At 45.9% G+C, this 26,981-nt stretch overlaps 1 protein-coding gene across 1 annotated transcript in view; it reads left to right on the top strand.

Annotated features, from left to right (window-relative positions):
• Positions 1-26,981, top strand: part of LOC139266571 (isoaspartyl peptidase/L-asparaginase) — a 677,377-nt gene that overhangs the window by 137,581 nt on the left and 512,815 nt on the right. The window contains 1 exon segment of the mRNA XM_070884166.1: positions 10,906-11,050. Coding sequence (XP_070740267.1) covers positions 10,906-11,050 — 145 coding nt within the window.

The raw sequence follows: 26,981 nt of genomic DNA, 5'->3' as shown, positions 1-26,981 counted from the left end.
TTCTCAACTCGGTTTTAAATTGGCTCCCCCGTATTTTGAGGCCGTGCCCCCTAGTTCTAGTCTCCCCCTGACCAGTGGAAACAACCTCTCTGCCTCTATCTTGTCTATCCCTTTCATTATTTTAAATGTTTTTATTAGATCATCCCTCATCCTTCTGAACTTCAACGAGTAAAGATCCAATCTACTCAATCAATCATCCTAAGGTAACCCCCTCATCTCTGGAATCAGCCTAGTGAATCGTCTCTGTACCCCCTCCAAAGCTAGTATATCCTTCCTTAAGTAAGGTGACCAAAACTGCACGCAGTACTCCAGGTGCGGCCTCACCAATACCTTATACAGTTGCAGCAGGACCTCCCTGCTTTTGTACTCCATCCCTCTCGCAATGAAGGCCAACATTCCATTCGCCTTCCTGATTACCTGCTGCACCTGCAAACTAACTTTTTGGGATTCATGCATAAGGACCCCCAGGTCCCTCTGCACCACAGCATGTTGTAATTTCTCCCCATTCAAATAATATTCCCTTTTACTGTGTTTTTTTCCAAGGTGGATGACCTCACATTTTCCAACATTGTATTCCATCTGCCAAACCTTAGCCCATTCGCTTAACCTATTTAAATCTCTTTGCAGCCTCTCTGTGTCCTCTACACAACCTGCTTTCCCACTAATCTTTGTGTCATCTGCAAATTTTGTTACACTACACTCTGTCCCCTCTGTGCTGTAAGATTCTATGATAGTATTGACATCTAGTCAGTCTGATGTAAATTTTCTAAAAGGGACTCTCCAAGGAATATATTTTCCTCTGTATGTAAAGTCAAGGAGGTATTCATTTACCAACTTGTAATCTCCTCCAGCTCCACAATCCCCAAGTCTGCACTCCTCTAATTCGGGCCTCTTGAGCATCCCTGATTTTAATCACTCAACCATTGTTGGTCAGCCTTCAGCTGCCTAGGCCATAAACTATGGAATTCCCTGCCTAAACCTCTCTGTCTCTCCACCTCTCTCTCCTCCTTTAAGATGCTCCTTAAAACCTATCACTTTGACCAAGCCAATGGTCATCTGTCCTAATATCCTGATGTGGCTTGGTGTCAAATATTGTCTTACGACACTCCTGTGAAGTGTCTTGGGACGGTTTACTACACTAAAGGCGCTATATAAATGCAAATTGGTGTTGTTGTTAACCTGGCATTATGAACCAGTGACAGTTTATTTCAAGTTTTTATTTAACAGTTTCAGGGCTGAGGTGAGGAGAAACTTCCTTCACTCAAATGGTTGTGAATCTTTGTAATTCTCTACTCCAGAGGGCTGTGGATGCTCAGTCTTTGGGTATATTCAAGGCTGAGATCGATAGATTTTTGGACTCTGGGGGAATCAAGTGTTGTGGGGATCGGACGGGAAAGTGGAACTGGGGTCGAAGATCTTATTGATTGGCAGAGCAGACTCGAGGGGCCGAATGGCCTACTCCTGCTCCTTATGTTCTTATGTTCCTGATGCCTGCATAATAGAAGACAGGAAAGGAAAGCGAGGGGGCGGGGGTTGAGGGGGGGCGAGGGGTCGGTGAGTTTGTGCAAATCTCAATCCTGGGATCTGGCAACGCTCTCCTCTTCCATCATATCTTTTATGGTCTGTGATTTCACCCAAGGGCTCAATGAAGGTAGTCAAAGATAAAGCACTCTCAAATGGATTGCGAAGAGCCCTGCAACTCATAATGGAACAATTCAATTGGAGAAGATGATATCATGATTTATAACTTTTCAAAGGCGCAGAGAAAAGTGCCAGTGGCTCTGGAATGTAAAAAAAATGAGAGGGACAAATGGAGGCCTTGAATTTTTTTCTCTAAATGAAATAATTTCAGAGTAAGTGTCAGTGTCTCAACAGATGAACATGACTACACAGTTCTTCTTGATTCATTGTTGCGTCTTTCCCTTCCTTTCTGCGTGTTGTGACTTTTTAATTTTACCCCTGAATTTCTCATTTTTTTCAATTGATCGTTAGTCATCATTTAAAAAAGAAATGATGGTATCACTTTCTTCACCTTTTGCCTGTAACAGGTGCAAAGCAGGCAGGGCCCCTTCCACGCCCGCCTGAAGCCGATGATAGGAGGCAGGCGCTATTTGAGGCCCGGCTCTCATTACCATAGCAATGGTGAGCTGTTGGCCCTCTTCGCGCGTACAATTGGCAACTCGCCCACCAGGAGAGAGGGAAATCTGGCAGGGCTGTCTCGCCATTTAAAGGCAGCCTGGATCTCTTAAAGGCAAAGATGCCTTTTTTGTTAATGCTGCTTTCTGTAGCTGTGGATGACTGCTACTATAGCACCACACCCGTCCCTCCCCCCCACCCTCCCTGCCGTTTCTCCGATGATGCATTGGAGCTCCTGGTGGAGGAGGTCACCAGGAGGTCGAATGCCCTCTCCCTTGGGAGGCGGATGCAGAATGTCCCTCCAAGTAGCCCGGCAACAGTACACGGAGGTTTACATAGGATACGTGGCACAGAAACAGGCCATTCAGCCCAACCAATCCATGCTGGCAAAAATTCTCCAGAGTGCATTTTAAGAATTCTGCGTCCTCTATACCTTTTACACTAATTAATTAATATTAATTAATATTAGTTAATATTAGGATGGTTGAAATCCTCTACTATTAGTGCCCTATTATTTTTATTTGTTTATTTATTTATTTGTTTGTCTGTTTGTTTATTTATTTATTTATTCGTTCATAAGATGTGGGCGTCGCTGACGAGGCCAGCATTTATTGCCCGTCCCTAATTGCCCTTGAGAAGGCGGTGGTGAGCCGCCTTATACAACTAAGTGACTTGCTAGGCCATTTCAGAGGGCAGTTAAAGTCAACTACATTGCTGTGGGTCTGGAGTCACATGTAGGCCAGACCAGGTAATGGCGGCAGATTTCCTTCCCTGAAGGACATTACTGAACCAGATGGACTGAGCACAAGAATAGCAGAAGCATCACACACCAGACCTGGCAACAATGTAGGAAGAAATTCACTCACTTGACCAGAGCTGCTCAGGTAAGACTCCCAATCACAGCTGTATTACTCTCTGCACAGCTCTACATCACTCTACTGTAGCCCCACGACTAACAAGCCTGTCTGTCTGCCCATCTCTCTCCTTCAATCACAACCGCACACTTCAATTTTCCTTCCTCTGTTTCCACTTTCACACTCGTACAAGCATAGGAATAGGCTTAGCCCCTCGAGCCTGTTCTGCTATTCAGTTAGATCAGGGCTGATCTGTACCTGTCTTTGATCCACATCCTCACAACCTCACAAAAATCTGGCGATCTACATTTTGAAATTTCAATTCACCCAGTATCCACAGGTTTTTGGGGTGAGAATTCGAAATTACCATTACTCTTTGTGTGAAGAAGTGCTTCTTGATATCACTCCTAAATTGCCAGGCTCTTAATTTCAAATTGTGCTCCCTTGTTCTGATTCTCCCATCAGAGGAAATAGCTTCTCTGTAACTACGCTTATTAAATCGCTTTATCATTTTAAACACCTTAATTAAACACCCCTCAATTGTCTAAACTCAACAGATTACAAGACAAGTTAATGCAACCTGTCCTCATAAATTAACCCTTCAAGCAGTGTTATCATTTTGGTGAATTTTTCAACTATCTCCTCCTGCCATGGCTCAGTGGGTAGCCCCCTCGCCTCTGAGACAGAAGATTGCAGGTTCAAGTCCCACTCCAGAGACTTAAGCACAAAAATCTAGGCTGACACTCCAGTGCTGTACTACACAGCACAGTGTCTTGGCCTTGACCTGCAAGAAACCATCAGCGGCAGGTCGGGGCCATAAAAGGAGCAGCGAGCGTCGGCCCCTGGACAGCGTGGTGGCATGCCGCTACAAGGTACAGCACGAGCTGGTGCAGGAGGGCAACGGCAGCGAAGAGTGACATCAGTAAGGTCCAGGTCGGTGATTGGAGCGTGGGCAGATGCAGCAGGAGCGGCGAGATCGGGGCGGAGGAGTGGTGAGAGACTGTGGAGGGACGTAATCGGGGCCCAGGGGAGGCGTGAGTTCGGGGCCAGGGGCCCAGGGGCAGCATGGGCCAGCCCACACTGTGATATGTGGGCGCACTAGGTCTGTGCAACAGAGCAGGTCTCCAGTTGTCTTGGGTAATCCTTGCCACTGGACCAAGACTTAGCTCTGTCAAGCCCGTGTGGTGGCTGGTGTGCAACGGCCACCACACGTTAAAAAAATCCACTCACAGGCATCTTCCATCCTTCAGGATGTAGTTCGGATTCTTCTTTCAAAACACCTATGAACTCATCCTTTTTTTGGCATGGAAGCAAGTCATCCTCGGTTCGAGAGACTGCCTATGATGATGATGATGCACTGAGGGAGTGATGCACTGAGGGAGTGCTGCACTGTCGGAGGTGCCGTCTTTCAGATGAGATGTTAAACCGAGGCCCCACCTGCTCTCTCAGGTGGACGTAAACGATCCTATGGCACTATTTTGAAGAAGAGCAGGGGAGTTATCCCCGGTGTCCTGGCTAATATTTATCCCTCAATCAACATAACAAAAACAGATTATCAGGTCATTATCACATTGCTGTTTGTGGGAGCTTGCTGTGCACTAATTGGCTGCTACATTTTATACATTACCACAGTGACTACACTCCAAAAGTACTTCATTGGCTGTAAAGCGCTTTGGAACATCTGGTGGTCGTGAATGGCACTATATAAATGCAAGTTTTTCTTTTTCTTTCTCCAAGATCAGTATATATTTCCTGAGGTGCGGTGCCCAAAATTGAACATAGTACTTCAGCTGGGGTCTAACCAAGGCTCTGTATGATGGAAGATCACTTCCTCCCCTTTGTAACCCCCTCCCTTGAGATAAAGGCCAACATTCCATTAGCCTTTTTGTTAACTTTTTGTACCTGTGCACCAGCTTTTAGTGATTTGTGAACACGGACACCCAAATCCCTTTGCTTCTCTACAGTTCCTAGTCTCTCACCATCAGGAAAATAGCATCTTTCTTTCTTTCTTTCTTGGATCCAGTCATGGATGACCTCACACTTCACCACATTGAACTCATTTGCCGCATTTTTTCCCACTGACTTAATCTGTCTATGTCTCTGTAACTTCTTGAGCCCATCTACACAATTTACTGTGCCTCTCAACTTAGTTGCATCTGCAAACTTAGATATACAACTCTCTATTTTTTCATGCAAGTCATTAATATATATTGTGAAAAGCTGCCGTCCCAGAACAGATCCCTGGGGAACATCACTTTTGTCACATCCTGACAATCACAGACCATTACCTTGATCCCTATTCTCTGTTTCCTACCTCCCAACCATTTTCCAACCCATGTCACGAGGTTACCTCCAATTCAGGCCACTTTAATTTTTGCCAACAATCTCTTGGAAACTTATCAAATGCTCTCTGGAGGTTCATGTAGGCAACATCCATAGACATTACCCTGTGTGCCATGTTAGTGACTTCTTCAAAAATTTCAACTAGATTAGTCAGACATGGTCTACCTTTCACAAATACAAGCTGACTTTCTTTAGTCGACTCATACTTGTCCAAATCCTCAGTCATTCCGTTCCTGTAACTTCCTCACAATTAATGTTAAACTGACAGGTCTGTAGTTATCTGATTTCTCCATCCCTCCTTTGTTGAATAATGCAGTGACAATTCCTAAATCGAGACAAGCAATTACCCCACCTGTTTTCATACCTGGGCATGGACACCATCAGGTCCTGGTCATTTCTCTCTCTTAAGTCCCATTCATTTCTCTATTTTCCTACCCATATACAATGCTTTCCTCCCCGTGACTTATTTTTAGGTTCCCTTGTACCGCTGGTATTTTTGTCCTCTTGCTCTACTGTGAACATAGATGCAAAGTGATCCTCAGCTGCTCTCAGGTAAATCAACCGCTTGTTCATTTTACCAGACGCTCCTGGTCAACATCCCACGATAGACTCAGCCAGCTAACCTTTTGCAAAGTTTAATCTCCGCTACAACAGCCAACACAGCAAAAGCAGCACATGAGCAGTCAAAATGAACAAGGTTGTGAGTTACCCGAGAATAGGAAGTGTCGTCCTCCCTACTAATCCCGCTCACGGTTTGTTGGTCTATTGTACAACTGGCCAATAGTATGTGCAGCAGTTGAAAATGGCATTAAGGCCCTGGAAGAGGCACAGGACTAAATTTAGATATATTCAGTCGATATCCGAGCTGCCTAACAAGAGGTCTGTTACCAAATGGTGTCTGTCTGGGGGTGGACGGGCCCTAACACCCAGATTTTTAGCCTGGAGCAGGTGGGTAGCCGTCGAAGAAGGACTTTCTCCATCTCCTTATTTTCTAGTCAGGCGGAAAGGTGGGAAGTCCTTCTAAATTGAGCAAATTGATCAACCTCAAAAAACACTTAAAAAATGGCAGTAGAGATCGCTGCAAATACTAAGCCACTAGGTTATTGTGAAACATTTTATCTGGAGTGTTTCTCCAACAGAAGCTCGGTCCTACTGAAGTGAAACTCTGTCATTACTGCTTTATGTCTGTTGTCACCTTTGTTGGAGGACAAGTGGCAAGATGAAAATAACAGAACTTGACACTCCATGGTTTCAGGCTTGGCTTCCTTTGGCCCTTTAGTCTGCACTGGGCCTTCTGTTCACAAAGCCGAGCACAAAGCAATTACCTATTAGTCATCCAGTTTATTTCCAGCTGTGGTGCCTATTTCATTACATGAATTTTTACTACAGACAGTCCGTGATCATTTTACATGGCCCTGCATTGTATTCCAGTTGTTTGTGTGTTAATTGCTCCATGGCCTCACCCCTCCCTATCTCCGTAACTTACTCCAGTGCTACAACCCTGCGCTCCTCCAACTCTGGTCTCCCACATCTCCCACTTCCTTTACCCCATCATTGGCAGCCCTACTTCAGCTGCTTTGGATCTAAGCTCTGCAACTCCCTCCCAAAATCCTTTTGCCTCTCTATCTCTCCCTCCTCCTTTAAAACACTGTTTAAAATCTAGGTCCTAGAAATTTGTTCGCCCCTGAAAACAGATGTGGGGATCGTGATGTGCTAGCAACTCGCGACCGTTCGTGCTGCCTGCTCATTTCCATGATTGTTGCATTCAGCTCGGTACTGAATGCACTGCTGAGTGGCTGAACACTCAGCAGGATCCCCACGTTTGTGCGAGGGCAGCACCATTTAAAGCTAGCCTGCACTACTTAAAGGCAGTCTGCACCTGGAGCAGATCATTCAACTGGCTGAGGAAAATAGTGTAAAAAATCAATTAATGAAACAGCATGGAAGTGAGTGTGCACCAAGGTTCTCCAATGCAGCACCGCAGGCCTTGATGTAGGAGGTCAATATGAGGAGTGAGGCCCTCTTTCCACAGGGGAGCAGGAGGCCCTCCAGGGAACAGACCAAAGTGCTGTAGGAGCAGATAACTACTGTGATGAATGCCAGCAGTATAGCCCCGAGCACCTAGACACAGTGCAGGAAGAAGTTTAATGACCTCACACTAGAGGTCAAGGTCAGGGAATTAATCTTCAAATGCCATATCTCCCCCCCCCCCCCATCTGCGCCACATGCTTCACAGACTGGTCAATGCGCCACCCCCATCACTCACCAACCAAACACAACTCATGCCTCAAATTCACCCTCACTCACTTAGCATTGCTGCAAGCCTCAAACCCACAGCTTGCACACACTGTCAGATATTCAACAATGATAGGCACCTCACCCAAACACATTGCACCACACCCACTGATACACTTTCCTTTCTCATGCAGGAAAAGGTGGCGCATAACTGATGCCATCAGAACCTAATGGGCGGAGGACAGGCTCGTCTACATCACCTGACCCCCACGGAGGAAATAGTACTGGCTATTCTTGGGGGAAACATGGCTGAGCCCATGGCCAGTGGCGGGGCTGAAAGAGTGCAAGATGCTGGTATCCTTATAAGTTATCCTGCTTCTCACATCTCACTTCCCCCTCAGCCCACAATCTTTTCTGATTTATAATCTGCACATGGTGTAAGCATGCACTTCTTGCTTTAATCCCACTCCTTCACCACAACCCAACCGTGTACATTTCTCATTTCAGATACCCAAGAAATCGAACCAGCCCAGCCACTGAATGTAGAAGAAGAGGGAGAGGAGAGTGATGAGGAAGAAGAAACACCGTCCCTCGATCTGACAGTCACAGCCACCAGTTCAGAGACTAGCACTGCGCACAGTTTAGAGGGTAGCTTGGAGGCGGGATTGGCACATGGTGAGTCCCCGGGTGTAAGTGGGCTGCAGCCAGGGCAGTGGGAAGGAGTAGCGCGGGTGCCAGCTCCCTGGAGGGCAAGGTCGCACATGAGTTCTGCTGCAGAGGAGTCAGATGAGGATTCAATGAGGCGGTCTATAGAAGAACACTGATGGGTATGGTATGCACAATAAAATGCCTGGTGCATTGGCAGGCCTGCCAGAAAGCCTGAATGCAAGGTCAAGGAGCATAGAGGAGTCCGGCACTAACCTTGCACAGGGATTTAAGCAGAGCTTGGAGCCCTTCTTTTCCAGCATGGAAGGTGTGGGCAGATCCATTAGCGCCCTTGTGGACCCAACCATCATTCAGCGTCTGATGGCTGACATCTCAGATTCCACTGTAGCACATGAGAGCAGTCGGACAGCTAGCTCAGACTGCTGCCCTCGTGGCTGGGCTTACCAGTCTGAAAAGGGGCTTGCAGGGTGTCACAGTGTCAAAGCAATCTGACCTCCAACAGATTTATAGGATTGCTGAGACGCTGCCCCGGCATGGCAGTAGGTCCGTGGAGCACAAACCTGCTGTCCCCTCTCAGGATGGCAGCATTCGTCTTTCCACCACTGCCACTTCACCAGTGCCCTTACTGTTGCCTGTCAGCCAGCCAGCCCAGACTGCTGCTGCCCATGTCGAACTGGTGTAGTCTGCAACCGGGCCTTCTGGGCCGAGCTGCTCGAGGTCGTCCAGCAAGACCGCCTGCAGTCTCCCTCACTGAAAGTCAGCAGCCTTCCACCAACCGTGCTGCAGCCACTGGGGTAGCACGGAGTAGGAGTACTCGGACAGGCAAAGGCATACAGAAGACAGGTACAAGGGTGATTAGTTGACTTTGTTAGGTTATATTGAATGGATTGATATATAAAGTTGGATTGGAATGATTCTTTTGTAGTGGCTTTTATTTCAGGATTGTGGCCAAGGGGACGCTGTGATGGTCAGTAACAGAGGGTAAAGGTATTGGACTATTGTTGAATGGGGATTTGGTGTTGAGTTCACTCGTAACACTGTGCTTGCCGGAGTTGGCCATGAACAGCACGGGCAGAAAGGGCTGTCTGGGTTGCCTCCTCCCTTCTGCTTCCACCTCTTCCTCCTTCTCCTCCTCCTCCTCAGGTGGTCAACATATGCCTGGTGGCAAGGGCTATGTCCTCATAAAGGCAAGACTGTAGACCACACAGCAGGCAAAGGTGATTCTTGAGATGCATTCTGCAAGGCTCCTCCAGAATGGTCCAGGCTGTGGAAGCATTGTTTAAGGATGCATGTGGTCTGCTCTATCAGATTCCGTGTGGTGGCATGGATCTCATTGTACCCACGCTGCCCACGTGTGGTTGGTTTGTGGAGCGGTGTCATGAACCAGGTGGTTGGCAGATAGCGCTTGTTGCCCAGTAGCCACCCTCTGGTTTGTCTTGTGGCTCAAAGACTACACTGGGTGGTACACAGTTGAATTTTTAGTCCAATCTTAGCTCTTTAACCAAGCGGTTGACTACCTGTCCTAATGGCTCATTCTTTGGCTCAGAGTCAATTTTTGACTGATATCACTGCTGGGACGTTTTGCTATGTTAAAGGTGCTATATAAATGCAAGTTATGTTTGTGACTGGATAACACATGCATATTGATCTAAATGGTAATTTGAGACTTTAGTTCAAATTGGCGACAACAAATTGTTGATTCAGTATTGTACCAAATAGATAACAGATCTAAGTACAAGCGTAAAGAGTGATTATGCGATGGAGTTAAGTCTAGCAGCCATACATCAGAGTGTTTATTTTCTCGGCACCTCTTGAAGCGCTTGAATACAAACACATCTTTCACCTGATTGGGATTTGCCTTTCAGTAGTAATTACATCTCATATTTAGGGGTTAGGTCGCATTGATTTAAGTAAAGGTGAAAAAATTCCGTTCTAAGAGCAGAATTAAAACAGGGAGCTTTAAAGTTCAAATTGATTAGTAATATTGATGTTACGATTCTGGAATGGTTAGTGGGCCGAGAGACACCAGATAAAACATTCGATGCTGTCTCAAGCACAGCAGAGGCCAAATTGATTGAACGTGCTTCAAAAAAAACGGCGAATAAAGACAGCATGATTTATTGATGCTATATAGATTAATTTGATGCCACATTGCACCGTAAAGCTCAATAGTGCTGTTGATTTGTGGGATCTCTCAATGTAGTCAGGAAATATAGTGAAGTGGATGTGTCATGGTTATTGAGTTATAAAACAAAGTCTAGTAGTTTTTATTTAAAAATTTGTGCACAGAATGGTTAAATGAAAACCCCCTCCTCCTGATGGTGAGTTTAAAGAATTCACACTGACTGTCAAAACGCTAGTCAATATTGTTTGAATCATGCAATAACGAGCAGGCTCAGTGATGTATGGCCACAAGTTTTGCATTAAACAAGAAACATGTAAGACAATAATAAAAACTAAAAAAAAAATCACTTTTATGCTGTGGCTGCCGGCAGTATATTTACTTAAAGGATTGAGAGCATCAAATGAAAACTTCCCTGTTTAGGGCGGTAAGGACACAGGCTGTCAGAGGGCCGCCTGTAAACAGCACTGCAATTGTTTTCTCAGCTTCAATTCCCGAAGCTTGAGGCTAAACAGCTTTAACCTTTTAACAAATTGAATGCTTTCCTCTAGGTCACGGTGCTGTGCTGAATGCTGATGGTGATGTTGAGCTTGACGCAATCATTATGGACGGTAAAACACTTGCAGCCGGAGCAATCTCCTGTGTGAAGAACATTTCTAATCCGGTGACACTTGCCCGCTCGGTCATGGACAAGGTCCAGCTTTTTTCCCCCATTTCTTTTATTTGCAGAAAATGCTTCAGTCAGCGGTCTAGTTTCAAAAGCAAAAAATAAATAGAAGACCCGCGGGACAAATGAGTTCCTGTTACTGACTAACAGGCAACTAAGTAAGGTGTCAGTCGTGGCTCAGTTCGTAAACCTCACGCCTCCGAGTCAGAAGGTCGTGGGTTCAAAGCGCACTCCATAAGACTTAATCCAGGCTGACACTTCAGTGCTGGACCCAAAATGTCCCCCTTCTTCAAGGTCCATTAGCACCTCTGGAAGTTGCCCGTGGCTGGGTAGCGCATCCGCCCTTAAAGGGGAGGGCACACAGTCGCGGCCGCCATTTTATTTGAATTGTCTGCCGACTCTGCAGGCAGCCCGGCACCCGCTCTTGGGTGTCATAGAAACATAGAAAATACGTGCAGGAGCAGGCCATTTGGCCCTTCGAGCTTGCACCACCATTCAATATGATCATGGCTTATCATGCAACTTCAGTACCCCATTCCTGCTTTCTTTCCATACCCCTTGATCCCTTTGGCCGTAAGGGCCACATCTAACTCCCTTTTGAATATATCTAACGAACTGGCCTCAACAACTTTCTGTGGTAGAGAATTCCACAGGTACATAATTCTCTGAGTGAAGAAGTTTCTCCTCATCTCGGTCCTAAATGGCTTACCCCTTATCCTTAGACTGTGACCCCTGGTTCTGGACTTCCCCAACAACAGGAACATTCTTCCTGCATCTAACCTGTCCAATCCCGTCAGAATTGTATATGTTTCTATTAGATCCCCTCTCATTCTTCTAAATGCCAGTGGATATAAACCTAGTCGATCCAGTCTTTCTTCATTTGTCAGTCCTGCCATCCCGGGAATCAGTCTGGTGAACCTTCACTGCACTCCTTCAATAGCAAGAATGTCCTTCTTCAGATTAGGGGACCAAAACATACACAATATTCAAGGTGTGGCCTCACCAAGGCCCTGTACAAATGTAGTAAGACCTCCCTGCTCCTATACTCAAATCCTTTCGCTATGAAGGCCAACATGCCATTTGTCTTCTTCACCGCCTGCTGTATCTGCATGCCAACTTTCAATGACTGATGTACTATGACACCCAGGTCTCATTGCATCTCTCCTTTTCCTAATCTATCACCATTCAGATAATATTCTGCCTTCCTGTGTTTGCCACCAAAGTGGATAACCTCACATTTATCTACATTATACTGCATCTGCCATGCATTTGCCCATTCGCCTAACTTGCCCAAGTCACCCTGCAGCCTCTCAGCATCCTCCTCACAGCTCACACCGCCACCCAGCTTAGTGTCATCTGCAGGGCCGGACGAAACCCTCCCTGGTGGCCCAGTGGGTGCCAAGTAGGCCTCGTAGCATCCTTCCCCTTTAAGTGAAGGGGAGGGACGTTGCTACTCATCAGTTTGATGCTGATGATACCGCCTGCCTTCTGCCCCGCTCCTGACTCACTTCTGCCCCTCTACCGCCCCCAACACCGCCCCGATGATTTTTTTCCAGGAAAAGAGGGCAATTTCCCTCTATTCCCCGCCCCATGGATCCCGGCGGTAATTATCCATTTAACTCCAATTATCCGCCCCAAACGGGCAATTTCGGCCCGCTGTCTTTTGGATGAGACGTTAAACCGAGGTCATGTCTGCCTTCTCAGGTGGACGTAAAAGATGCCATTTCACTATTTCTAGATATTAAAGAAAACAGATGGGGTAGATAGAGGGAAACTATTTCTGCAGGTTGGAGATTCTAGGTCAAGGGGGCGTAGTCTAAAAATTAGAGCCAGATCTTTCAGGAGTGAAATTAGGAAACACTTTTAAATTGGAGCTTGATAGCTTTTAGTTAACCAGAGGTATTAAACGCTATGGGACAAAGGCAGGTATAATGAGTTAGGTCGCAGATCAGCCATGATCTCATTGAAGGGCGGAACAGGATTGAAGGGCTCAGTGGCCTACTCCTGTTCCTATGTTCCTATTTCGAAGAAAAGCAGGGAAGTTATCCTCCTCTCCTGGCCAATATTTAACCCTCAACCAACATCACTGCTCCTCATCACATTGGGACCTTGCATTGGGCAAATTGGCTGCAGCATTTCCTATATTACAACAGTGACTACACTTAAAAAGTACTTCATTGGCTGTTCCGAGGTTGTGAAAGGTGCTACATCAATACAAGTTTTTAAATTTTTCTAAATCATGGAGGGTTATTTGAACCTAACAGCACATCCAGTATCCTAGGCTTACTCTCTGCATTACCATCACTGTTCCAAGATGTCTTCCAGCAATAAAAGGCACTTGGTGCGAGAGCTGGAGGCACTTCCATTCTCGGTGAATCACGAATTACACCTCATCGCCTGCGCTTACTGTGGCAGGAGCATTATTTATGATGTGGACTAATCAAGTCTATTGGCCAAAAATCGCTAACATTTTCATGTTCTTATTGTTAGTACTAGGAAGGTGCTGTGGGAACGTGCAGTTGTTGGCGGTGACAGAAGAGTGGACAAGCATAGGGAATGATCCCCTCTGAATGCTGAAAGGGGAGGTGAGGGGAAGATGTGTTTGGTGATGGCATCAATGCTGGAGGTGGCAGAAATGATGGAAGATGATCCGTTAAATGCGGAGACTGGTGGGGTGGAAGGTGAGGACAAGGAGAACCCTATTGTGGTGCTGGGAGGGAGAGGAAGGGGTGAGAGCAGAAATGCGGGAAGTGGGACAGACACAGTTAAGGGCTCTGTCAACCATGGTAGAGAGGAATCCTCGACTGAGGAAACAGGAAGCACTGGTATGGAAGGTGCCATTGTCAGAACAGATGGAGAAACCGGGAGAATGGAATAGTCCTTACAGGAAGCGGGGGTGGGAGGAAGAGTAATGAAGGTAGCTGCGGGAGTCAGTGCACTTATAGTAGATAAAGGTTAACAGCTTATCCTCAGAAATGGAGACAGAGAAGTCGAGGAAGGGAGGAGTCAGAGATGGACCATGTGAAGGTGAGGGAAGGGTGGAAATTTGAAGCAAAGTTGATGAAAGTTTCCAGTTCGGGGCGAGAGTAGGAAATGGCATTGATGTACCATCAATGTACCAGAAAAAGAGGTGAGGGAGGGGACCCGAGTAGGACTGAAGCAAAGAATGTTCTGCATATCACACAAAAAGGCAGGCATAGCTTAAGACCCATTCAAGTTTCCATGGCAACACCTTTTATTTGGAGGAAGTGAGAGGAGCCAAAGGAGAAGGTGTTCAACGTAAGAATAAGTTCAGCCAGGCGGTGGAGGGTGCTGGTGGTAGATGGGGACTGGTTGGGCACCCATTCAAGTAAGAAGTGAAGTGACCTCAGGCAGTCCTGGTGGGGGCTGGAAGTGTAAAAGGACTGAACATCCAGGGTGAAAAGGAGATGGTTGGGTCAGGAAACTGAAAACTGCTCATGAGGGAGAATGCACGTGCATAGGTGGGAAGAGACTGGACAAAGGGATAAAAAAATCAGTTCCGTGGGGCAAGAAAAGGCTGAAATGATGTGTCTACCAGGGCAGTCCTGTTTGTGGATCTGGGGAAGGATTTAGAAGTGGGCATGGCTGGGTTGGAGGAATAAAAGGTTGAAGACCAAGGGGAGAAATCTCCAGAGGAGATAAGGTCATTGACAGTCTGGGAAACGATAGCTAGATGATCGACAGTGGGGTGGTGGTCCAGGGGAGGTAGGAGGAGGTGTCGGAGAGTTGTGTTCAACCTCCGTAAGGAAGAGGTCTGTTTTCCAAACTAGAATTGCGCCACCCTTGTCAGCAAGTTTAATGACACTGTCTGGTTGGTTGCAGAGTAGAGCTCGTTCCACTTTAAGCCAACAAAGTGCTTCAGGCCCAACCTCAGAAGAGCCACCCTGACTGCACTGTTACGACATTTTAACTATCCCGCACTTGCCGCTTTCTGGGTGGGGTAGCTAATGATTATGTTACTGGCCTAACAGACCTGAGGTCATCAGATCTAATTGTAATTTAAGAATTTGAATTTGTGGGCTACCCCAGACATGGACTATGAGAAGCTGTTAGATTGGCCCCTTAGTGACCTTCAGGGAGTAAAGCTTACAACCCTGCCTGGCCTACACAGGACTCCAGTCTTACAATATGTGGTTTGCTATTAATACCGTACATCATGAATTAAAAAATAAATTGTGGTCTATCAAATTCCGATTGTCCATTTTGGGGCAGAATTAAGGACAGTTTTGAGGTGTGGGCTACCCAAATTCATTCACAAAAAGATCCTTACAGCTAACAGACAGAGGAAACCATCATCCCTAACCAACAACACTAAAACAGATTATTTGGTCATCATTACATTGCAGTTTGTGGGAGCTTGCTGTGTGCAAATTGGCTGCTGTGTTTCCTGTGACTACACTTCAAAAAGCACTTCATTGGCTGTAAAATGCATTGGGACATCCTGAGGTCATGAAATATGCTGCAAAAATGTGATTCCTTTCTTTTTTATAACCTATACTACCAGCTCTGACCTAGTTATAATTATTTACAAACGCAGGTAAAATTTAAATGTTAAGAGAGAATCCAATGTGCTGACTGTCCTTCTCCTGACATTAAAACAGATATAAAATTACGTTTAACATGTCAGGTGGCCACCAGCCCAATTCTGAATTTGGCTTCATACCGGATTGCAGTTATACTGCACCCAGTGCACAGTACAAGTGTTACGAGGCCACCTCCTGAAGGTGTCTCATGCCTTTTGCGTTGCTTGCGATCAGGTCGCCGAATGACATCACCTAATTTTGTATCAATGTGCATCTAAAGTGTTTCACAATGGGGCCCGAAAATCCAGTGGTTTGGTTGGGCGTATACCCGTCCATCGGAGGGGTCGAAATTTAGGACGTAGGATCTTCTGCTTTTAAGCTCCATTTAAATTACACCCTAAATTTCATGGAGGAGTGTGAGCGTGAAAGATGCGGCTGTCCTAGCTAATGTGCTGATACGGAAATGACTAGTTTGAGGGTTGTGAACGGCGCTATATAACTGCAAGTCCTTTCATTTTACGATGTAAACTGGAAGATTTCTTTTTAACCAAACATTTCATTTGCAAATTCTGCACTCATTAAAGTGAGGGATGATAGCACTAGGAAATGGAACACTTTCCAGTTCCAGCACGAAGCAACTTCAAGTACGGCGCGGTTAACTGCTTGGGTAAAGTCAGTGTTACCGTGTTCCCAGTATGGAGACTTGTTAGAATCAGAGAGCAGGTCACCGCGTCGGTCTAGTAATTTCAATGGACCTGTCTGTGACCCAGACTGGTGTCAAACAAAGGCACTGCACAGAGAGTGAGGCTTTGCTGGGTTTACACTGCTGATTCAAGCTCCCGTCACTCTTCCGCAAAAACCGTACCTCGGCCTCAACCTCACAAGACGCAACAGTGTGAGAAAATCACCATTACCCACCTCGCCACCACATCAGCCATTCCGTGGCATCTCTGAGTGACAATGCAGACAATGCAGTTCCAAATCAGGAATTGCATCGGGCTAAGGCCTCAGTGTCCACTAGAAGAATAATAATTGAAATTGCTCAAAGTTCCAGAGATGAAAGGAATAAAAGAAGCTAAAGAAGGGCAAATTTGTGACATCAACAACTTGCATTTATATACCAGCTTTAAGGCAATAAAATGTCCTCAGGCACTTGACAGGAACATAATGACACTGAGCCACATCATGAGATATTATGACAGGTGACTAAAAGCTTAATTAGAGAGGTAGATTTTAAGGAGCATCTTAAAGGAGGAGAGGCAGAGAATCTTAGGGAGGCAATACCAGTGCTTAGGACTCAAGCAGCTAAAAGCACGGTTGCCAATGGTGGAGCAATTAAAATTGGGGATGCCGAAGACAGCTTGTAGGGCTGGAGGAAGTTCTAGAGAAAAGAATGGGAGAGGGATTTGAACATGAGGGTGAGAATTTTAAAATTGAGGCATTGCCAAACTGACAACCAATGTAGGTCTGCGAGCACAGGAGTAATGGGTGAACCGAGACTTGTTGCGAGTTAGGATATGGGCAGCAGAAGCACTAACTTTATCAGATAATTACATTTTGAATTCTCGTTAGTTTATATCTGGAGTTACTGAGGCAGGATTAAAATCAATGCAAACACATATTTATCTATTGTGAGCTTAATTTATCCAAAAATCAATGTACAATTTGTGTTGCTTTACAAAAACAAATTGCATTCTCGGCAACAACTTTTTCAACAGCTGAAGCATAACCTCATCTGTTTTATTTCTGGTAAATTCTTTAATTCTGTTTAGATATTTGATAATTCCTCGATATGAACATGACAAACCTTTTTTAAATAAAATTTATATTATTATTGGTGCAAACAATGATAAATATCTCATGTGATTTAAAAAAAATAATTCATGGGATGTGGAAGCTGCTGGCAAGACCAGCATTTATTGCCCATCCCTAATTGCCCTCGAGAAGGTGGTGGTCAGCCGCGTTCTTGAACCGCTGCAGTCCATGAGGTGAAGGTACTCCCATGGTGCTGTTAGGGAGGGAGTTCCATGATATTGTCTCAGTGACGATGAAGGAATGGCGATATATTTCCAAGTCAGGATAGTGTGTGATCTGGAGGGGAACTTGGAGGTGTTGGTATTCCCATGCGCCTGCTTCCCTGGTCCTTCTAGGCCGTGAGTTTGGGAGGTGCTGTCGAAGAAGCCTTGGCGAGATGCTGCTGTGCGGCAGTGCATCTTGTAGATGGTACACACTGCAGCTACAGTGGTAGAGGGAGTGAGTGTTTAAGGTTTTGGATGCGCTGCCAATCAAGCAGGTTGCTTTGTCCTGGATGGTGTCGAGCTTTTTCATCCAGGCAGGGGGAGAGTATTCCATCACACGCCTGACTTGTGCCTTGTAGATAGTGGAAAGGCTTTGGGGTGTCAGGAGGTGAGACACTCACCACAGAATACCCAGCCTCTGACCTGCTCTTGTAGCAAGAGTATTTATGTGACTGCTCCAGTTACCCTCTCTTTTTGTACTAGAGAAAGTGAAGAGGAGATTTACGAGGATGTTGACTGGACTGGAACATTTTAGCTATGAGGAATGATTGGATAGGCTGGGGTTGTTTTCTTTGGAACAAAGGAGACTAAGGAGAGACCTAATTGAGGGGCCGAGATAGAGTGGATCGGAAGGACCTATTTCCCTTAGCAGAGAGGTCAATAACCAGGGTGCATAGATTTAAAGTATGTGGTAGGAGGGTTAGAGGGGATTTGAGGAGAAATTCTTTCACCCAGAGGATGGTGTGGCTCTGGAACTCACTGCCTGAAAGGATGATAGAGGTAGAAACCCTCATAGCATTTAGAAAGTACTTAGATATGCATTTGAAGTGCCATAACCTACAAGGCCATGGACCAAGAGTTGGAAAGTGGGATTAGGCTGGATAGCTCTTTGTCGGCTGGCAGGGACACGATGGGCCAAATGGCCTCTTTCTGTGCTGTAAATTTCTATGATTCGATTTCTATGATTAAGTTCGTGATCAATAGTGACAGCCAGGATGTTAATGGTTGGGAATTCGGCAATGATAGTGCCATTGTATGTCATGGGGAGGTGGTTAATCTCTCTTTTGTTGGAGATGGTCATTGCCTGGCACTTGTGTGGTGTGAATGTTATTTGCCATCTATCAGCCCAAGCCTGAATGTCATCCAGTTCTTGCTCCATACGGGCACGGACTGCCTCATTATCTGAGGAGTTGTGAATGGAACTGAACACTGTGTAGTCATCAGCAAACACAGGCTTGTATTAAATGCAAACCATAGCATGGAATAAAAAATGAATTCCTTGGCTCATTGTATCTTCTCTTTCCACAAGCCATGTACAATCTGTGTAATATACTCAAATTTACTAGTTTAATTGTCTGCAGAATAGCTCTGTGTAAGTGCTTCCTGATCCCCAAATGTAATGTTGCAAAATCCCAGATTATCGATCTGTCCCCATGTCTCCATGACCCTGGCTGGCTACCCTCCACAGACAACCCCATTCTCTTTACCCCGCACCTACCCCTCTGGCTCCAAGGGCCCAGTTTGACCCTTGGAGTATTCGCTTGTCTCGGACTGCAACCTTGAATCTTGATTCCTGAACTGTTTGAAATGAGTTAATGAGCACAGCATTGATTGCTCTTGCTGGGAATCTTCCACATTGTCACAACTCAGGGGACACAATTATTTTAATCTCTAGTTTCACTTGAGATGTGATGAGTTTGAACCTGTGTCCTATACTTCAGTGCTCAAAATCTAACAAGACACCTGCTTTGCATATACATTATTTTTGTCTCTCCACATATGAAATAATTAGATCATGTCTACTCTCCCTGAAAACAAGTTCAGCTCTGCAAGTGTCTATTCATAACTTTGTACCCTGCTGTTCAAAGTAGTGCTCCTCCAATTCTGGCCTCTTGGGCATCCCCAATTTCCGTCAATCCACTAGTGGTGGCCATGCCTAAAGTTACTTTGAACAGCAGGGTACAAAGTTATGAATAGACACTTGCAGAGCTGAACTTGTTTTCAGGGAGAGTAGACATGATCTTTGACCAAGCTTTTGGTCACCTGCCCTAATATTTATTTAACAAAAACATTATTGTTAAAAATAGTCAGCAGGTCAGGCAGTAACTGTGGAGAAAGAATTAAGTTTTGGGCTAGAAATTCGGCTCCATAGTGCCCGACTTTTTGGTGCTATGGGTGACGTTTTGCGATGAAAATGGTGTTCGTGCTGTGCGCGTAAACATTTGGTGCAGTGTATGAGACTAGTGGCGCAGATGGCAGGATATGGCATTTGAAGATGAATTTACTGACCTTGACCACTCATGTGAGGTCATTGAACTTCTTCCTGCACTGCATCCAGGTCTTTAGGGCTGCACTGCTGGAATTCATCACAGCAGTTACTTGGTCGTATTGGATTTTAGACCTTTGACTGGAGGGTTCCTGACCGCTTGTGGAAAGAGGACCTCTCTCCTCAACTTGACCTCATGCACCAAGGCCTTCAGTGCTACATCTGAGAAGTTAGCATACGCTTTCTACCTTGTTACAACATAATTGTTTTTTTTTCTTCTCATTCTCTTCGCCATCCAGTTTTATGACCTGCTGCGTAGCCGGTGCTGTGACTTGGGATTATTTTCTGCAGGCTTTGTAAACTGGGGGCATGATGTTAGCTCAGGTGCTGTCCCACTCTTCCATATCATTTTCCTCTTCCTTAGTTGAGGGGAGAACTGCCTCCTTGTACTCTTCCATTGTGCTTTGACCTGTTGGTCAAAGCCACCCCTGTGACCTTTAGATATTCCAGAGATGAGATGGCCATGGTTGTTAATGCTGCTTCATCTCTGGTCGAAACAGAAGTAACTAATTTCATTATCCTACAATAAGCATTATCTTAACATGCCAAACAACATACTTAAATTCTCAATGCATGTCCTTATTATGTGGTTAGCAATATTGATCTTGACACATGCTTTAGTGCTGATTGCAGTGTCTGTGGCCTTGATTAAATCAATTAATTCCTGTCCCTGAATTTTAATAGACTGCTGCCAATTTATTTTGAAAAGCATAATTGATTAGCATGTACAGTGTGAGATCATATCACTTTTTGCCAATGAGCACTGCAAAGCAACACGAAAAGTGACTGTCCACTCAGGTGACCACAATCGAAAGAGAAAAAATCGAATTCAATTTGGAAGAATCTTCCCTGGCAGTTGTTTGTGAAAGAAATAAAGAAATAAAGAAAGAAAGATAGGAAGAAAAAGGAAGGGAGGAAAAGAAAAGGAAATGAAAAGAAAGAAAGAAAGACAGACAGACAGACTTGGATTTATATAGCGCCTTTCACGACCACCAGACGCTCAAAGCGTTTTACAGTCAATGGAGTACTTTTGAAGTGTAGTCACTGTTGTAATATAGGAAACGCAGCAGCCAATTTGCACACAAGCAAGCTCCCGCAAACAGCAATGAGATAATCACCGGATAATCTGTTTTTGTTACATTGACTGAGGGATTAATATAGGCCATGAAGGTTCAGTATCTTAAGCAAATTGGCACCTCTCACTTTCTGCTTTCCTGATCTGGTTTAGTGTTGTGCCATTTACCTCAGGATTTTAATTCTATTTGCACTTTCTTCTGTTTCCATTGCCAGTGGTGCTGATTGATGTATGGATTGTTATCCACCCTCCAATAGCCATGATCCTTCCTGTGTGAGATGGACGGTTTCCTCCTGGGGTGCATATCCAATTTATGGGGTGTAAATCAGGCGAGCCCAGGTGAACAGGTAGGTGGTGATCTGTTCTCTCTGCCCACTTCATGTAAAAGCAAAGAGATCATGTCAGAACTTTATAAATCACTGGTTAGGCTTCAGCTGGAGTATTGTGGACAATTCTGGGCACCACACTTCAGGAAAAATGTAAAAGGCCTTAGAAAGGGTACAGAGGGAGATTTACCAGGATGTTATCAGGGATGGGGAACTTCCGTTATAAGAACATAAGAAATAGGAGCAGGAGTAGGCCATATGGTTCCTCGAGCTTGCTCCACCATTCAATAAGATCATGGCTGATCTGATCATGGACTCAAGTCCACTTCCCTGCCCTCTCCCCATAACCCCTTATTCCCTTATCAGTTAAGAAACTGTCTATTTCTGTCTTAAATTTATTCAATGACCAGCTTCCACACCTCTCTGAGGCAGCAAATTCCACAGATTTACAATCCTCTGAGAGAAGAAATTTCTCCTCATCTCAGTTTTAAATATGTGGCCCCTTATTCTAAGATTGTGCCCCCTAGTTCTAGTCTCCCCCATCAGTGGAAACATCCTCTCTGCATCCACCTTGTCAAGCCCCCTCATAATCTTATACTTTTCGATAAGATCACCTCTCATTCTTCTGAATTCCAATGAGTAGAGGCCCAATCTAATCTTTCCTCATCAGTCAATCCCCTCATCTCCGGAATCAACCAAGTGAACCTTCTCTGAACTGTCTCCAAAGCAAGTATATCCTTTCGTAAATATGGAAACCAAAACTGAACGCAGTATTCCAGGTGTGGTCTCACTAATACCCTGTATAACTTCACTGCTTTTATACTCCATCCCCTTTGCAATAAAGGCCAAGATTCCATTGGCCTTCCTGTTCGCTTGCTGCACCTGCATACAGGTTAAGTGTCCGAAATCTGGAAACCTCGGGACCAAGGTCGTTCCGGATTCCGGTTGTTTCCGGATTTTGGAACGTCTTTGCCTGGGCCGAGGTTGGTGGGGTCGGGCAGCTGAGGTAAGGGGGCGAGGTTGGCCCACCGAGGTAGAGGGGAGAGCTGGGCTGGGGCGAAGACGGGCTGGGATGAGGTCGGGTCGCCGATGGCCAGGGCGAGGTAGGGCCAGGGCGAGGTCGGGACGGAGCGAGGTCGGGCCGCCGAGGGCCGGGGTGTAGTCGGGCCGCCGAGGGCCGGGGCAAGGTTGGGCCGCCGAGGGCCGGGGCGAGGTAGGGCCGTCGAGACGGGGGGGGTCTGGATTTCGGAACATTTTCCGGTTTCCGGACGACCCCGCCACGGATTGGCCCGATGTCCGGATTCCGGAACATTCCGAATTTTGGAACTCACGATTTCGGACGCCCAACCTGTACTAACCTTTTGTGTTTCATGCACTCGGACTCCAGGTCCCGCTGTACTGCAGCTCTTTGCAATTTTTTTCCATTTAAATAATAACTTGCTCTTCGATTTTTTTCTGCCAAAGTGCATAACCTCACACTTTTCAACATTATACTCCATCTGCCAAATTTTTGCCCACTCACTTAGCCTGTCTATGTCCTTTTGCAGGTTTTTTTTGTCCTCCTCACACATTGCTTTTCCTCCTATCTTTGTATCATCAGCAAACTTGGCTACATTACACCACTCAGTCCCTTCTTCCAAGTCGTTAATATAGTTGAGGCGAGGTTGGAAAAGTTAGACCCTTGGAGAAGAGAAGGTTAAGAAGTGACGCTATAGAGGTTTTCAAGATGATGAGAAGTTTTCATAGAGTAGATAGAGAAGAAACTATTACCTCTGGTGAGTAACTAGAGATCATAGATTTAAAATCATGGGCAAAATATTTGGAGGGGGGATGAGGACAAATGTTTTCACTCAGAGAGTTGTCAGGATCTGGAACACTACCTGAAAAGGTGGTGGAAGCCGATTTCATAGGTAATTTTAAAAGGGAGTTAGATAGTTATTTGGAATGGGGAACTTGCCGGGTTACGGGCAAAAAGCGAGGATGTGGGACTAAGCAGGACTGCTCTTTGAAGAGTCAGCACAGGCACGACAGGCTGAATAGCCTCCTTCTCTGCTGTAGGTTTCTACGATTCTTAATGAAAATGGGCAGGGAGTGCCTATTCAAATATTTAAGCTTGGCTGGATAGCCTGCATGCACGTTCCTGACATTCAGACATGCAGGGCACTCAATTGTACATAATATGAGCATCCAGCATTACCAGGGAATCAGAAATATACAGGTCACAGTAATATAGTTCTATGTTGTCCAGTTATTTCTGCTCCACTCGTACCACCAATGGGTTTTCCGAATGGGAATTCCCCTATCTGAGCTGTGTTGAAGTGGGTGACCAGTGGAGGTATACCAGACAGGTCGGTCTGCACCGATAGTACTCTGTATCAACCCTCCTTCTCCCTTTATCCTCACGCACAAACATCTGTAGAAGTGCATATGCCTGGCTTTGTCAGAGGATTACTCCATGCAGAAGCTCCACTTTCAAGGTGGGCTTTGATGGCAGGCCATGTGTCATAAACACCGTTGATTCATGCCTGACTGACTGTACTGCTGGATGCATCCCAGTCACAGTTTGTCAAACTTTCAGTAATATTGCATGAAAGGAAAGCATGCCAGGGGGATTAACTACCAGCCTAATCTGACTGGGTGCACCCATCATTATGCCACCAACTGTATCCGCAGGGATTGGTGCGCCTTCTTGGCCAACGGACCACAAAGAACTGTCTTCACAGGGTCTGGGCTGGCAGTGAATCAGCTGCGCCATCTGCTACAAGGACACCTACAGGTAGCAGGTAGCATGTAACATGTATCATTGGGCTGGCACAGCTAGTGTCAGTACTTGGCAGCCGCAGTCTCGAACCTGCTAGCTGCAGCACTGACAATGTGGCTGGTGCCATGGGGTGGCAAGCAGGACCGCCCTCCTCACCCAACCACCTCGCTCAATGCCACCTCCCACTTCAGCAGCCATCAGTGAGGGAGTCGGCTGGAGGGCTTCTGCCCATCAGGACTCCTGGCTGCACATTGGGTTTCCTCTCTCTTCAATTTAGACTTTTACGTCTTAGCTCTTTTCCACTTTCAGTCTTGGCAAACATTGCCAAATTTTTTAAGGCTGCAAGGATTTACTGCTCCCACGCCACCCCCTCTTCCATCCTCCGCCCTCCGCCCCACATCTCTGACCACCCTACTGTGTGAATTGACATTGTGGTTTGAGCCCCACTCTAGAGACTTGAGCACAAAATCCAGACTGACGCTCCAATGCACGAATATGATGTCGTGGTGATAACGGAGAGAATATGATGCTGTGGCTGTTAAGTCATGACTCTAATGTACTGACTTACACGAGACACATGCTGAAGTCAAGGTCACTCAGGACCTGCACCTTTAATTCCAGCTCTCCAGTGCTGCACTTGCCTGAGACCTCCCTTTATATACCACAGTAGGACAGGTATGGAGTGTCTCCTGCAAGTGCACCCCTGGTGGTAAGGTATGCTTATTGTTACAGGTCATATCCAGTTACAGTCATATGTCGCATTATAGACATGGAGACAGAGAAAATAGGTGCAGGAGTAGGCCATTCGGCCCTTCGAGCCTGCACCGCCATTCAATGAGTTCATGGCTGAATATGCAACTTCAGTACCCCATTCCTGCTTTCTCGCCATACCCCTTGATCCCCCTAGTAGTAAGGACTACATCTAACTCCTTTTTGAATATATTTAGTGAATTGGCCTCAACAACTTTCTGTGGTAGAGAATTCCACAGGTTCACCACTCTCTGGTTGAAGAAGTTTCTCCTCATCTCGGTCCTAAATGGCTTACCCCTTATCCTTAGACTGTGACCCCTGGTTCTGGACTTCCACAACATTGGGAACATTCTTTCTGCATCTAACCTGTCTAAACCCATCAGAATTTTAAACGTTTCATTGAGATCCCCTCTCATTCTTCTGAACTCCAGTGAATACAAGCTCAATTGATCCAATCTTTCTTGATATGTCAGTCCCGCCATCCCGCGAATCAGTCTGGTGAACCTTCGCTGCACTCCCTCAATAGCAAGAATGTCCTTCCTCAAGTTAGGAGACCAAAACTATACACAACACTCCAGGTGTGGCCTCACCAAGGCCCTGTACAACTGTAGTAACACCTCCCTGCCCCTGTACTCAAATCCCCTCGCTGTGAAGGCCAACATGCCATTTGCTTTCTTAACCGCCTGCTGTACCTGCATGCCAACCTTCAGTGACTGATGTATCATGACACCCAGGTCTCGTTGCACCTCCCCTTTTCCTAATCTGTCACCATTCAGATAATAGTCTGTCCCTCTGTTTTTACCACCAAAGTGGATAACCTCACATTTATCCACATTATACTTCATCTGCCATGCATTTGCCCACTCACCTAACCTATCCAAGTCACTCTGCAGCCTCATAACATCCTCCTCGCAGCTCACACTGCCATCCAACTTAGTGTCATCTGTAAATTTGGAGATACTACATTTAATCCCCTCGTCTAAATCATTAATGTACAATGTAAACAGCTGGGGCCCCAGCACAGAACCTTGCGGTACCCCACTAGTCACTGCCTGCCATTCTGAAAAGTACCCATTAACTCCTACTCTTTGCTTTCTGTCTGCCAACCAGTTCTCAATCCACGTCAGCACACTACCCCCAATCCCATGTGCTTCAACTTTGCACATTAATCTCTTATATACATTAATGTGAGATACATGACATCACCCTCCCCCAAGGTCTTATTCCCTTTATAAATTCAGTCTCTCAGGTGATCTGCGCTCTCGCGTGGAGCGTTTTAGATGTGGTTCAGTTGTTTGCCTTGGTGCCTGTTTTTCGTTCGGTGTGATTGCTGGTATCTCGCCTGGGCTGTCTGTTTCGTTCGGTGTGATTGCTGGTATCTCGCCTGGGCTGTCTGTTGAGACTGCCCTTTCCTCAGGTTGTTCCATCTGTCTGTCCACCAGGTGTGGTGTGAGTTCCACATTGTAGTCTGCCTCTGGATCTTCAGTGTTATCAGTGAATCTACTTTTTACTTGTTCTACATGCCTCCGGCAGGTTTGGCCATTGTCCATTTGTACAACCAGTAGCCTGTTTCCCTCTTTGTCTGTTACTGTCCCTGCAAGCCATTTGGGACCCCGGCCATAGTTTAGCACAAACACTTTGTCCCCTATCTCATTTCACCTCCCCCTCGAATTTTGGTCATGGTATTCAGTTAGCTTTTGACGCTTAGCCTCAACAATTTCATGCATGTCTGGGGGGATTAACGAGAGCCTGGTCTTTAAGGCTCATTTCATCAATAGTTGCGTGGGGGGAACCCCAGTCAACGAATGCGGACGAGATCTATATGCCAGCAGCAGTCACGACAGGTGGCTCTGCAGCGTGGGACCTTGGATTCTGAGCATGCCTTGTTTAATGATCTGCACTGCTCGCTCCTGGTCATTGGAGGCCGGCTTGAAAAATGCCGTCTTAACGTGATTTATACCGTGGTCAACTATAGAATCGTGAAATTCTGCACTGGTGAAGCATGGACCATTATCACTGACCAATATGTCAGGAATGTCGTGCATTGCAAACATGGTTCTAAGGCTCTCCACAGTGGTGGAGGTGATGCTCGAGTTTAAAATGGTGCATTCGATCCATTTTGAGAATGCACCAACGACTACGAGGAACATTTTTCCCA

This window comes from Pristiophorus japonicus, chromosome 7 (assembly GCF_044704955.1).
Source record: "Pristiophorus japonicus isolate sPriJap1 chromosome 7, sPriJap1.hap1, whole genome shotgun sequence".
Classification (NCBI taxonomy): Eukaryota; Metazoa; Chordata; class Chondrichthyes; family Pristiophoridae; genus Pristiophorus; species Pristiophorus japonicus.
This window is presented reverse-complemented; position numbering and strand designations above follow the sequence as displayed.